Here is a 15,354-nt window from a genome sequence, read left to right as displayed (position 1 = left end):
GGCATGGAACATCTCAAAGCACTCCAGACCTCCAGCTGGAATGCAATGTCTGGGCAGCCACATCTTGGCTGTTTTGGGACAACATACACAAGACAAATTTTGTTTGTCAGTTCCCTGTTTTTAGTTCAAGAATTGCATTCCTTAGCAACTCTATGCACAGCCATCATTGCAGGGTTCTTAGGGCAGATCTACCCAAGTGCTCTGGCTGATGAATTTTCTTGCATTATGAAAGTCATCCTTTGTTTTAACTCCTGTACACACAATATGTTTTGTGGTTTTAGTGCATAAAGTGTACCCTTGCACTGTGCCTCAGACACCAGAGAAACTTGCACAGAAATTGAAAACAGCTTTTCATCAGCAGTTACTTTTTTTGTAAGGTACATCCACAGATTTCAAAGTCAAGAGTTCACAGAAGGAATTCTTTAGCTTTGCAAGGGTTTTTCCATATTGATCTCTGTGTATCAGAGCTATTTTCTATCCCTAAGAATACTGAAATAACAACAGTATGAGACAATGCATTATGTACCGAGTGCCTTTGGAGGTAACAGGCAGAAAAATCATGACTTTGCCATGGACTCACTGCAAAGCAAGTGAGTTTTCTTTTCATCAGTAGTATGATACACATTTCCACCCAATCTATGAGAATAGAGTCTTTGCCTGGAAGAAAGTTAATCCAAAAAAACTCAATTTCACTAAAGCCACTGGAAGTTTTGGAGAAAAGGGAAACAAGATGGGAGTTCTGAGCTCCTACGGCATGTTCTATTGGAAGCTATGGATCTAGCTATGACTTGGAAAATTCCTCCACCGAAAACATATTTTGCTTTACCTTATTAGAGGGACAATATTTATATACTTCACAGGACACTTTGCCCCCAAGTGCTTCATGGAAGCCACTACCTGAATTATAAATACCAGTTTTCACGAAGTGTAATGATTGAACCCTAGGGCATCTTCAGCTAAATGCAGATTGTTCTCTCAAAGAAAGGATCTGTGGATCAAATTCCGCATTAAAATGTGCAGAACAAAAGCAGCTTGTCAGTGAACAAGGTTAACTACACAGAGGAAAGGCAAAGAGTCAGATCTCTTAGACAAAATGCCAAAAAGACTGATGATTCAACATTCCAGGTAGACTGTACTGTTCACAATTCCATCTCTTACCAGAGCACACACCAGCAAAATGCAGGGCTTTCAGTAAAATGCAAGATGAGATGATATCAATTAATTTTCTGACATATAGCTAGCTGTAAAATTGGTTAATCAGGAGATGCGAATGTAAAGGCTTATTAGGTTCAAACTCAAGGAGAGACAGACTGAACCAATACTGCAAAATTACATCCTAATTTTCTATCTGTACCAACGGACAAATTACAGTAACTAAGGAAACTCTAACAGCAGGTAATGAAAGCAATCTTTCAATATCTTCTTCAGATTCAGCAATTGTAGTTGAACACTGGTAATCATGTTATCTATTAAGGTTGAAAAGATTAATCAGGAATCATTTCCCTAACAGCAGGCTAGATGGAGATACACATAATTATCTGAATGGAACAGTCAGCATCAGCAGTGCCCAGTCCACAGCTGTGCTCATACCAGCACTGCCAACAGCCAAAACACACCTGTGCTTACCAGGGCCAGCAGGCTGGGTGCTGTCTCCAGTATTTACTGAACACTGCTGCCCAAAACACAGCAAAAATTAGTGATCCATTAGCTAGGCTAGCCCTTGAAAACACTGCTCTGAGCTGTTCCATGTATAAAAATGCTGGACAGACCCAAAGAGCTCTGAACAAGCTAGGTACAGGTAAGATACCATACCTCGATACTTTAGCTAATATAACCTGCTATATTAGCTAACAGGTTACTCTGTAAGGCTCCAAGATCTTGTGAGGGTTGCTGTGGCTACACTGCTCCCTTGCATCTACACAAAACACTCCTCTGCTCTGCTGTGAGACAGACCCCATGGTACTCTGTGAATTCTGCATAAAAATCTAATGTTTGGTGGAAAAATACTGGTTTGTCAAAATAAATATTTTTCACAGGGACTGAAATACTCTTTTTCTAGTTAGATCATTAGGAGTGTGAAAAATTAGGATGTATGGGAAGAGAACACAACCCCAATTTCTTCAGAAAACTCTTCCTGGAACTGATGATTTGCTCCCAGAATGGTTTGATCAATTGAAAGCCATAAGGTTAAAGAATATTTTAAAATGGGATTCGAGTTGCATTAATAATTTACTTAAGAATCAGTTTTATAAGTTTAAAACCAAAATGACTCCACCGCTGAAGGACAGGCAGTTAACCACAGATCTGGTTTAGATATAGTAAAGATCTTGTGAAATACAAGGCAAACAGTGCAACAGCTCACTTCCAGAATATGCGGAATTAAGAGTGTTAGGCAATGCCTGCACTGCACATCTAGCTATGAGACTCTAAACATGCTGCATTTATATTTAGCAAATGAGATGCACTGACCACACTTCCATGCTGCTTGAGAAGTCTGAATTCTGACTAGAAGAATGAAGAAATATATTCAGCACTTACGTCCACATCTTCACAGAATGTGGCATTGGAACCATACTGAAGCTGGCACTGGTGGTGCACATCATAAATCACTCCAGGAGCAATGATTGGGGACTTTAGAACTTCCTTTTGGGGGATATCATCCAGACAGAATCCCCACCCGCGACTAAAGGACAAAAAATACTTATTAAAAAAATCCCCCCCACCACACTTTTTTGACACTTCTATACAGACTTTTAGTATCTAATTCTTAGGGGTAATTTTGATTATGGCCCACAGAAAAAACACTTCCAGATTCCAGCTAAGTTTTAGTGAAGTTCTGCCAGCCAAGTAGTTACCCCCATCTAGTAAGAGATGACTTAAAAATGGCAAATATAGCTTGTCAAAGTGGAAATATCACAAGCTCATTTTGGTTTGCAGAGTGGCTTCAGAGAACTCCATAACCTCTGGTTCAAGTTTACCACATTGCTGCTCTTGAAAAAAATGGAACAGATTTGAACAAGTCACTGCAGCCAAGCACATGACACGGTGCCCAAAGGCAAAGGCTGAGAAGTTCTGTCAGTGTCTTTGCTGTTCTTTCTTCTTGGTAACTGCAAAAAGCTGCAGATTACACCTAACCTGAGCCAATATGGCAAGACTTGAGTTTGCTTCCAAACAGCAAGACTCTAACAGAGTTTTTTCCAAATAAGTGAGCAACAGGCCAGTAGTATGTCTGCCGTGGAAATTAACTCAAGCACACTAAACCCCCCTGCAATTATCAGTACAACACCACAAGACTTACTTTAAACTCTAGTACAGTTGTACTCAATTTAGGCACATGCTACCACCTGATCACTCACTCTAGGAATCGTGTGATGTACTCCTTGCTGCACTGTGACCAGGTGAGTGGAGTAGGATCATACTGCAGCTGTCGGGACATGATATATGGGCGCTTTCCAACAGGCTCACAGTCGTTCTCCTTTCCATCGTGCTGGATTCCAAAACTGGAGACAGAAAAACATCTAATAATTCCAGCTGACTGGCTGTACCACAACACTGACCTACACGTTCCACTCTGCGCTTAAAAAGACATTTATGTTGCTTCCTCCCCTGCAGAGCTGTAGTTACCTGTTTGCTAAAAGAAAATACATACATAGAACATACGACCCAAAACCTACGCAAAATCTACACTCCCACAGGCCTTCAAATATGTCTGTTATGTACAGCAATATTGCCTTGCACAAAACAAAGAATAGACTTGCACACACTATCCTTGTGTACTTTTAAGGGAGTCCAAACACTAGTGCACAGTTGTGCCAGAAGTCACAGTTTAAACCTAAAAGTTATGTTACAGCTGTTACACCTAAGGCTGCTTCCTAACTCTTATTCCCATTATTGCAGGCTTGCACCACTTTAACTAAGATCAGGCTTTGTTACACTCTGTCTTAAGCTCTCTCATAATGTCTCTACTGCTTGTCTCTTTTTAAAACTCTTTGGGTAGACTGTAATAGAGATATTGTTTACAAAATTATTTAACGTTCATTGAATTTGCCTCCAACCTCTATTCCTTTATCCTATTTGAATTTCTCAAACTGTGCCTTAGAAACAGATCTCAATAGCATGTTCTCTCCAGCTTCTCTGACTTGCTGAGAGATTTCTTTATTCAACAGCTTGTAGAAGTCATTAACACAAAAAAAAGTTTGGATGGGATTCAACTGAGTACATATACATGCCAATTCATCACCTCAGTGTGAGGATTATCTGAAATAATAACATACAGGGATATTGATATATGAAGATGTTGACACCTACATTGTTAACATCTGAGGGTGTGTAAGTCCTAAGAGCAGTGAGAGCTTACTCAGGTCACGATTGAGTCACGAATCACATAAAGTGTGTTCAAAACACTTAAGACCATGTTTCTCAAAAATGTAATCATATCATGACTCAAAAGTTCCAAAACCAGAACATTATTTCAGTCAGAATCAACTCGAGTAATGAGTCAGAAGCATAAAAGCAAGGATGTCCCATTTCTGAGAGGCTCGTTTCCACAAACTGGGTCTGTTGAATGTTAAGGCTGCAAACATCTAGAGGGACAGTGTGCTGAAGAGCTGACTTCTGGCATTCATCTAAGGCAGGGCTGCATGTCTGTCTTCTCATTTCTTGTTCATCTGTTCTTACAAACTTGTCCATACCTGAACTTCTCAATGTGCATATGCTAACAACAAACAACAAACTCTAACAACAAACCCTACAGTATTCAGCACTCCTTATGGAGACAATCCTCACAGAGAGGCCCTGCACCACTCCTGCCAGGGCAAGTACAGCAGAACTGAGTCTCACAGCATCCAAAGGACACAGAGTCACCAACTAGCCAGGCTAGACCAGGAGAAGGTCACACATGGATCCATCTATGGGTAAGAAGCCTCTTCAGATCGTTAGTGTGAGTAAAAACAGCTTTTTGTCAGCAACAGGCTATGGGGACCAAATTACTTAAACCCACAGCACACAGATGCAATTGTAGTGAGTTCAGCGTTATTTATTTATATAATGTCCTTTCTGGCAATGGAGAGGTTGAATAAAGAGTGGGCAATTAATGGGTAACAGGGTCATCATCATCATCATCATCACCATCATTATTATATCCTATTAGGAAATAGAAACTCCATCCTGATTGGTGGCTGGGCGCACAGTGAAATTAATGTGATTGTAGATACAGCAATGAACATGTGATTTAGACAGGCAACACAATCCAGTTGAAAAGCACAGGCATTTCAGTCAAACCAAAGTATCCATCAGACAGTGCTCTGCCCCGAGGAAACCAGCGGTGTCAAAACATTCAAAAACCCAGGTTTTTTTCATGTGAGTTAACAACCAATCTAACCAACCAAAACACCTCCAAAAATTTAAAATTCTGAGAAACTAAGTTCAAGCAAAAATACCCAATCATAAAAAAAAAATTAAACCCAGTCTGAAATTAAATGTTCTAAATTGACCGAAGTGTACCCACAATAGCATTATTATACAGAAGATATCTCTTATTAAGAGATTCCATAAAATTATTTTATTGGTTCACCAGAAAGGATAAAAAATATTAAATATAATATATTGTAAGATTTATGTATGAAGTTTGACTACCTACATTAAAAATGTTTTCTAGCTAATATGCAATATTGAATGCCTTGACATAATGAAAGAGATGTGTTGTCTGCAAATGTTCTCGATTGATCTGAAGATCATCTAATTGCATAGAAATTTAGTATATGCTCAGAAAAATTAGCACAATTAAGTCATGCTTCTTTGTAGCTTAATTATTTCATCCTGATGTACTGTCCTTGTGCAGACTGGACAGATGTATACGTAAAACACAGGTCAAAGGCTTAAGAATTTATTTGTTATTCCTTTGCTTTGAAATAATAAACAGTTTTGATTTTAATAATGGCGATATTAACTCACTTCTTGTTTTGTTTCTGTCTTGCAATTTGAGTATTAACATGCAAACAATAAACTAGACTCAGACAGGTTCCCCCTTCCCTGGTGACTGTACCTGTGTCCAAGCTCATGAGCAATCGTGAAAGCCAAGGGAAGGCCAGAATCCTCATTGATGTTGCAGCTTCTGTGAGGCTGACACATCCCTGACAGGTGAGACAAGCCCAGGGTTTCACACGGACGGTTCATGCCAGCACAAATGTCCTTTCTAGAATCACAAAAGAGATGTGCCATTTAAAGGGATTAAAACCAACTGTGGAGTTTCGCAGCGCGAAGGGCTTCCATCCCATAATGTGCTAATTTGCATTTTAAGTAAAGCATAGTGATAACACTTTTACAAACGTGTATGCAACAACATGACTTGTTCTACTACTGGCATTACACATCTATAACTTGTAGCCAATATTTATGTGGCTGTAGTGCCTAGATACATACAATCATTTTCAACTCCCATAATTAAAATTTTAGAGCCTCCACATCTGACAGGTTTTGAAGCATTGTTTATTAAAGTCACCATACCTCAGCTTCATTCAAATGAACTGTCTGAATGCTTTGTATTTAGAGAGGTAAACCTCAAATCATTGTGAGACTTTATTTCCCACTCTTATTTTAAGATTTTTGACCAAAGAAAGGTTGACAAAGTGGAGACTGGTTGATGGGTGGACTTGATCTTGAAAGTATTTTCCAACCTAAATGATTCTGTGCCTCTTTTTTACTGAGCCACTTGAAGGGTGTTTTAGATTGTTTGGGGTTTTTTTTTGTCCTGACAGACTTTAGCTAAGGACTGTTTTTTCCAGACCATGAACCCAATCTTTTCTGCCACTTGTGTGCAGACTGAATCCATCTTTACAGACCTGCTGAAGTCCCATTTCATGCCATGACATCAACTCCCTGCATAACCTCAGACGACATCACTTTTAAGTTTTCTGCTTCTCCCTTGCTCGGACATAAAAAAATATTTTGTGCCTCCCCAGATACGGAGATATTTAAAAATCATATGCCTTAAAGTGTAAAAATGAACGGCACAACACTTCCTTTCTGAGATGCACCTGTACATTTCTTCAGGAGTTGCTCATCTACAAGCTGTTTTGTTTTGGCATATTGTCTCAAAGAAGAACAGAGTAGTCACTGCGCAAAAAATGAGACAGGATAAAGTGGGGAAAATGACCCAAGCTACGCAAATTGCTCATCTCCTGAGACCCACAGATCTCAATTTTGTGAGTAAGATGCATCTCTAACCCCAATGCACATAGGGTTATAAGTATTTTGACCACATAACTGAGCTCTGTGCAGAACGAACTAAATGACAGTATGAGCCTATAAAAGAAATATCATCACAACAAAAATGCAACTGAACAGCAGCCAGCCAGTGATGCCAAGCTGCTGTCATACCTGGTGAGAAGGACAGCCACATCATGGTGTGTGGGGTTGACATCACTCTTGGGATTGACACTCTTCTGCCACTTGCAGAAGCTGGCTAATGTTTTATCAGCATGGTGCACTATCTTCAAGCCTTGCTAATGGGAAATGAAGGAATATATTACTGTAAAGACCACACTGCATTGCAACAACACTTCAGTGAAGTCAGCTGTGAAGATGGGTAATCTAAATTTAATTAATTATGCTCTTGCCTAAAGTTAGAGCCATCCCTAGGAGCAATGACACGTATTTATCTAACACTGAATACTAAGTTAAAACGCTGACATTTCTGTAATCGGTGCAGCTAAAGGAGAAATTACAGAATGCAGAACTCTACATACATTTTGATAAATGATCTTCATAAGATCCAACACTGAACTGAAACTTTCAAACATATTATATTCTCTTGAAATCAAATTTTCCTTTGAAGAGAAGGTGAAGATTACTTATTGTGGGAGTTCGTGATCAAATTTGTCACTCAATGTTATGTGAACACTGTCATATTCAGAGAACAATTATGCTTCTAACAGAGTACTTATTTCACAATATTTTTCAATTCCAAAGAGAAACAATGCAGTCATAAATGTTTCTTCCTCAACTTATTATTATACAATTTACATGGAAATTACTGAGAACTCTGAAATAAAAAGTTTTATTTTAAAAATAAAATAAAAATCAATTAATCCCAAACTGAATTTTCTAATTTTTGGTCTCAGACAATCACTTTATCTTGCCTCAGTTTACTTCATTTTTAACAAGCATCTACGTATGAAATTAACTGTTACCAAACAGTAGTTTCTGAGTAACCTAGAAACAAATTTTAAAAGATATTTAACACTGTTGCTGCCAACATTGCTGTTACACAGCTGAACAGGAATTTATGTTTTTCATCCAAACAGGCACAGAAATTTAGCAAATACAGTTAATTGGAGGTCATCACAGATCTCAGGTCCCAGTTGTCCTGTTTAGATGCAACTTCGAGTTTTTGTCCCACTTATACTTACATTAAGAGCTATAAGGACAGACTCTATCCCAATAAATATTTCTGAAATATCACAGCCTTGAGGTTTGGTTTACTGTTTTCAATAGCACTGGGACCATCTGGCTTGTGGTTATAAATCTCAAGGCACTGAGAAAATCCCTTCACGGTGTTCCTGCAGTCAGAGCTAGCTATGTCACGCACAGTATTTTAAAAATAACTATAAAATTATGACAACAAGCATGTATTTAAGCACACGGTAACATATTAGTCAAACAGAGACAATGGAAATAATTTATAGCTAGTTTACAGCAATTAACATCTATTTACTCCTCATTTTTTGTTGTTTCAAAAGAGATTTAGAAACAAAAACATGTGTTTGAACAGCACATTAAGAGATTCACTTCTTGAGAGACCTGCAAATACCACAGCACTACAGTTCGTAATACATTTCAGACAATGCTAGGTAATTAGATTCTGAATGTTAATAAGTAATTTCTGTTTCTCATCTAGTCTTCCCTGGCATCCCATGTTCTTCTGACAGTGGCAAGATTCCATTTCCCCATTCCTTACTTGACTGCTCTAATTAGATTTTCCTAGGAAATTTTATGCAGAAATACCTGAAGTTGTCAGCTAAAATACTTTGCTATCCAGGGCAGCATTTATCCTAAACCCAAACATGTGGAAGATTAATAAGAGTAAATTTAAAACATTATTTTAAGCAAACATGATTACATCTCAATGTATTGAGCTCAGCAGCTTTATAAGTGAAATTCTGAGCTAAACAAAAACCTTACCTCCACCTCTTCAAAGAGGATGAGCCGGACCAGCACAATGTGAATTGCATTGCCAATGCTTGGATCGTGGAACAACCCTGTGACCTGCGCCAGAGCCAGGAGGTATGAGATTAACTGATTCCTCTATAACAGAACACAACTTCAGAGACAAAATACAACATTTACTTCTAGCATACTGTTAATCTGGGGTTTGTTTTGCTTTTAAAATCCTCAAATCATTGGAAGTTTACTGAAATGCAATAAATGTTAGAAATACTGCAAAATCTAGCTCCGTCGAATGAGTCATGATACAGCACTTGGCAAAAGTTACTAAGTTAAAGAGAAAAAGGGCACACAAGTTTATATGATGTCCATTTCTCTTTCAAAAATTTCAGAGTTCATAAAAAACACTAGCAGAATGGAACACAGCATCTACACTCATACAACACTGATGGAGAGGTCCACTTAGGGCGCAAATAAACCAGCATATCAAATCGCTCTGTTTTAAATAAACAAGATTCTGTCATAAAAAAAGCAAAATTTAGTCAGCACAAGGCAAAGAGAAATTAGTTGAATGATGGCTACTCTTGTGTTTTCAGAGTACAGGAGAGGATGATAAAAACAAAAGCAAAGATAATGACTCCATTCAAAAAAGACTACACATAAAAAAGATCAAGAACTGAACTCTGCAAAAATGTGACCCAATTGTCATAAAAATCATAAAAATGTTGAATTAGACAGGAGGAAAGGGAATCAAAACAGAAGATACTCACTGCCTATCTATGTATGTGACCCATGCCATCTGATATCACAGGAAATATGAATGAGCAAAATGGATTGCCTTTGGGTCAAAACTGTTATGGAAAAAACCACTAATGGAGAAAATACCAAAATGAAGTGGAAATTGTGTTTACAGAGGTCTGATTTGGGTATGGATCTTTTTCAAGGTACTATACAGAAAACTGAAACATTTTTAGTAACCCTAATATCTAAGGTCAGACTGCAGAGAAAATGTTGAGTCTTGTTTGTTCCTGAACCTGATAATGACTAGGTTTTATTCCACACATTTTTCCCTATGTGGACAAAACCTCACGTGCTTGAACAACCTTTGTACCTGTTTACTCAGGCTCATTGCCTCAGCAGCAAGTTGGACTGCTTGGGGCACAGCTGGGAACATACTGTATAAACATAAAGGACAGATCAGTCACCATGGCTAGAATTACATCTGATAAACTTCACATATATTGCACCTCCATGATAACCACACGGAACACATCCTCAACAGACTCTCAAGCTCAATATCTACTCTGATATCCAGGTAACCACAGAACACATATCTGCAGGCAGATGCTATGGCTTTTCCCAGAAGAACTTGTATTTTGAAACTTGCCACACAGGAAAGCATTTCAAGTTCAACTTCTCTCTATTTCAATGTGAACTTTGTACTCCAGAAAGGATACTTATCTAAAAAAACAGTTGCATTGGCTTCAGCTGGGACAGTTAACTTGCTTCACAATAACTTATACATTGCTGCTTGGATTTGTGACTAAAACAGTAACAAGCTTTTATTTTAGCTTTTCCAAAGTTAATTTGGAAGTTACAATTTCCATCAGGCTCCTGTGTGCCTCTCTGATCCACAAATATGTGAAAGAATTCATATGCTTAAAACCTGCAGAATTTCTCTCTGCCACAGCCAACAATCTGAAATCACCACTGTGCAACAGGTTCCAAGGGACACAGAGAATTTCAGTGGAAAGAAAACCAGTGCTAACATTCATAGCTATGAGATTGATCTCGCATAAATCCAGAGAAAAATTGTGCCTGTACAAAATACAAGGTAAAAAACACTTTAAAATGCCGAGTTTCAATTCATACATGTGAATAATACTACATTTTTCTCCATGAACAATGTTACAAACCTGTTAGGAGATCAGCAGCACAATCAAATTCCGATTTGCTTCATTAGCCTATCTAAAAAACCCCAAATATTATACATACCATATTCATGATAGTGAGGATATATGACTCCACATGGTCACTTCCATGATATTCAACCATTTTACTGTCTGCAACCACAAGCGTCTCCACCCACCGCTCCTTGCTGACAGAGCGCCGAGAAACCCTTCGGACAGCTGCATGGTTTTGTTCCCATCTCTCCCTCCGATGCTGCTGCTGCTTGAAAAAGCTGTGGGTGTCTGGAAGAGTAAAAAGCAATGCTGTCTTGAACATATTTTCAAGCTTGACCTGTCTGACTGTAACACTTACAGGATGATATTAGCTGGAAGTGACTCTTCTGGCTGCCACCCACCTGACCCACTGCAGGGCCAGCTCCAAAGTGACACCTGACTGTGAAGGGCCCTGTCAGGTGAAGTTCTGAATCTGCTGAGATGGATTAAACACACATCAAAAAGTCACCCTGCTCAAACACCAGGGATTACATTGTGAGACAGAGCCAAGCTAAAACAATTGAATTGGGGATGCCATTTTCAAGGAGTTTCTCTCCCGTGGTTTGGCTCTAACCTCTCTAATGACACCAGGTGACAATTTAAGATAAGGGATATAATTTTTTCACTAGCAGCTCATTTTCTCATCAGGGTGGCACATTAAGCCCAGTGCTGTGGCACATTCAAAAATGCCTTGTTCTGTGCACGGAAATTATCCTTGAGGAGTGGGAATGCTTGACCAGCAGGTGTCACCTAAATACCAGCAGGGCAGCCACGGGCTTCTCACTGCTGTCATCCTGCCTGATGACAGGTCACACTTACTGCTTCCACTGTAATTGTGGGATCTGTGCATCTAAAGCTTTTTGGGAGGAAGTCCTTGCTCTGTAGGGTTGCTAGCAACCTTGCAGTGTGCTCACCAGGACTAATTCCTCTCCACTCACTCTAGCCTTGAATGCCAGCTGTCCATGTACCAGGGAATATCGGTGATGTAAATACTGCCAGGCCTGAAAGGCAAATGAGATGCCAGTTTGACATCAACTGCTGGCATTTTTCCAACTCACAATCTTGAGAAACACTCCTACAGTGCTGGGATTTCCCAAGTCCAACGAAGGATCAGGAGGACTTGTTTCTGTTACATATACTGCAGTAGTCCCTCAGCCTCTCACTCATGGAAGAGAACATCCTAATTCCACATGGGGCTCATCCACAGGCCAGGAAGACAGCTCCAAGTGCTTACAGCCTTTCCAGCATCACCTCCACGGCTGTGTGGCAGCAGACAGTTATCCAGCATTCCCTCCATCTCCCAGCAGTACCAAGTGCTGAGGAATGGTTGCCCAGACACTCTTCCCTTGGAGAATAGATGACCCAGCAGCTGAGTCCCAGATCTTCTGTTCACACCAGCAGATTTGCTACGCATTTGTCATGAATGAGCTGTTTGCCCTTTAGACCCAAGCACAGACAGAATAATCACGGCACATTGTGTACATAACAAAATGTGGCACCACTGGATGTGTGTATCTCTCAGTGTAAGAGATGGTAAGTATCTTGGTTTGTATGTTCAGGTTTCTAGAAATGGGTTCTCTGAGGTCAGCCTGAAAGATGCCTAGATTCTGACAACACATAATGAGTACAATTGAAATACGCCACATTAATAAACAATGTAACACCAGCCACATTTAGAACTGAGGCTCTGCGCACAAGTGTGCTGCACACAGCAGCAATGAGCTATCACGGCTGCAACCTCTACCCTAACCCCACTAACCCACACTGCAGCTCCACTCCAGCTGTCTCCCTCAATCTTTGTTCAGTCACAGCAATCATCACCTCAATGAGGGGTTATTTAGGAGCTGTATTCATTAACCTCCCTTGTACATTTGCATGGTTTTCAGCATTCTTATTTCTATGAAGCACAGTTCTCATTACCTACATTTTAAGGGTTTTGTGCTGAGAAAAAACTTCCCCACAGCCATCTGAGCAAAAAACTCTCTTCAGAGTGCTGGCTAAGTGCTTTGTTTATGGCCAAATAAAACCTCAGGCCAGCTGTCAGGTTTTCTGTCAACAGCTAGCAAAAAGTATTGCTAATTGTCTGGGCAGCTGATAGTGCTGGAGGTAATAATGTTTGAAGTCATAGAGACTGCAGTGGTGAACAACCCTCAGGGAAAAGTTTGGAATCCTGGCTAACCATGAGGCTCTGTACTGTAGGAAAATCTCGGAAGAAATCTGAATTGTGAAAATTAGTGCCAGATAGCCAGAGGATTCGGCAGAATCCTCAGTGATGGATACCCTCCTGTGCAGAATATGTCACCTGGACAGGTGGCATCTAAGGACTGGATCCCCAGTGTGTGAAGTCTCCTGGCAGCTTCTTTAGTCAGATGAAGCAGAAAGGGATAACCTCCTGGAGCCACACTAAAATGCAGGCAGCTACAAAGTATAGTTCTGCTTTTATGTTTCTTCAAACCTTGACTGCGTTGGTTAACCATCTAATTTTGAAGTAAATAACCTTACCTCGCTTTTACCCTAAATTAGTAAAGCATTACGGTGATTTCAGATTCACTGAGAAATCACATGCACCCTGCTATCCAGACATGGAAGTCTTGACTGGGGGCTACCAGTCCAGGAGTATCAAAGAAGTGAGGAATGGTCTGAGACAAGTAACACACAGAGCTGCCTCTCTTCCATAGTAACTGCTGAGCACAGCACATTCCACAAGAAACAGAAGAGAGAAAGGGGGTACTCACACCCTGAGGGTTTCCCTGGATTTTTGAGGAAGAGGTATAACACAAGTTGGAACAGTGCTGGAGTACTTGGGAATAGAAAGGGAATGTAGAGCTGGGAGTGTATTCAGGACAGTCTAAGACTAAACAAAAAGGCTTGGAAAGAGATTCAGGTAACAAACTGCACGAAGTTCAAGCAGCAATACTCGGAAGTTTCTAGCTTTTGTGGGAGATAATTTTGCAGATGTGAAGCTTTTACTAGAAAAACTGATTCAGCCCAACAAGTAACATACCATGTGCCAACATGGATAGGTGATAACCAGACATTCGACTGCACAAGCAGAAGAAACGGTGTAGATTACAACATTTCATCAGCTTCTACATAGAAATGGCTGATAAACTTTGGCAAAATGGTTGACTTTTAAGAACGAATTTCAAACTGTTTTTTTATTAAAAGAAAAATGTCCCCTGAAACTACCCATACAAATCCTACTTGACTAACAACAACATAAAAGACCCTTAACTTTCAGCTACAAGGAAAGATTTTAAGTTACATGTAAGACTCAATTATATTGGAAAAAACCAGTATTGTACAAACTTCTCCAGGGCTGTTTAAAGGCTTCTGTATGGAAAGAAAATCTATACTCTCTCACAAATCAATTTAATTTTTCATCAGGTGACAATACTCTTTGCCAGTCCTTTTTAAGAAAGTGCTTTCTAATCTTTAACTGTCAATGGTCTCACATTAAAAAAAACCCTGCAGAAGTTCTTCTTCACTTTGAACAACTCATCCATTCAAAGTGATGCTTGATTATGCTTGATTGTTAAGCAGCTAATTTCTGCTTGCCTTCTACCACTCCAAACTCCCTTAAAGAACAAACAAGACTCATCTCACTTTAAGGCATTATCTGAGATTTCCACAAAAAAGGCTTTGCCCTGCTTTTGTTTCCTGCTGGTGTTGCTTGAGGAGTGCGGCACACAGTGCAACACAAGGAGACCTCACAGTGTTAACTACACATCACCAGCTTTCAACATCTTTGGAGATACACAGCGCTTTGCAGAAGCAAGGTGAAAATGCCTGGAAATTCCCAGAAGAGGAGAATGTACCCTACAACTGAAGACTGACACAAAATATACTAGCATTGATTTGTGTCTTCACTTCTATTCTCAGCTCACTTCTCTTTGCACAAGAGCACTGTCACTTTTGCCACTCTATACTGTTCACCATCAAAATGCTTCAACTCCAGACAGGAGGTGTGAATGATGCTAGGGATGCTAGACAAATAAATTCCACACTCTTCATAACTTGCTACATTACGATTCTTCCAAAACCCTTCACTTTGTTCTAAGATATGCCTTTAGTTTAAGTATTAGTAAAATGATACAGTTTGGGGGGGGGGTCAATATACTCTCTTGAAACACAGTTGTTGTACAAGGGATATTATCTTCTTTCACTGATAAAGAAAGTGAGCAACTTTCATAGCTATCTACTACGAGAACTTAGTAATTATTTACAAAACAAATGCAGTAAGTGATCC

At 39.6% G+C, this 15,354-nt stretch overlaps 1 protein-coding gene across 2 annotated transcripts in view; it reads right to left on the bottom strand.

The window, feature by feature from the left end:
- The window catches only part of ADAMTS12 (ADAM metallopeptidase with thrombospondin type 1 motif 12), a 146,928-nt gene that overhangs the window by 60,785 nt on the left and 70,789 nt on the right, over positions 1–15,354 (bottom strand). For both annotated transcript variants that reach the window (XM_085042200.1, XM_085042201.1), the window contains exons 4-9: positions 11,158–11,354; positions 9,181–9,264; positions 7,378–7,502; positions 6,044–6,193; positions 3,357–3,500; positions 2,539–2,683 (exon numbers count right to left, since the gene is read on the bottom strand). In XM_085042200.1, coding sequence (XP_084898326.1) covers positions 2,539–2,683; positions 3,357–3,500; positions 6,044–6,193; positions 7,378–7,502; positions 9,181–9,264; positions 11,158–11,354 — 845 coding nt within the window. The remainder of the gene's footprint in view (positions 1–2,538; positions 2,684–3,356; positions 3,501–6,043; positions 6,194–7,377; positions 7,503–9,180; positions 9,265–11,157; positions 11,355–15,354) is intronic.

This window comes from Lichenostomus cassidix, chromosome Z (genome assembly GCF_008360975.1).
Source record: "Lichenostomus cassidix isolate B80296 chromosome Z, HeHo_3.0, whole genome shotgun sequence".
Lineage (NCBI taxonomy): Eukaryota > Metazoa > Chordata > Aves > Passeriformes > Meliphagidae > Lichenostomus > Lichenostomus cassidix.
This window is presented reverse-complemented; position numbering and strand designations above follow the sequence as displayed.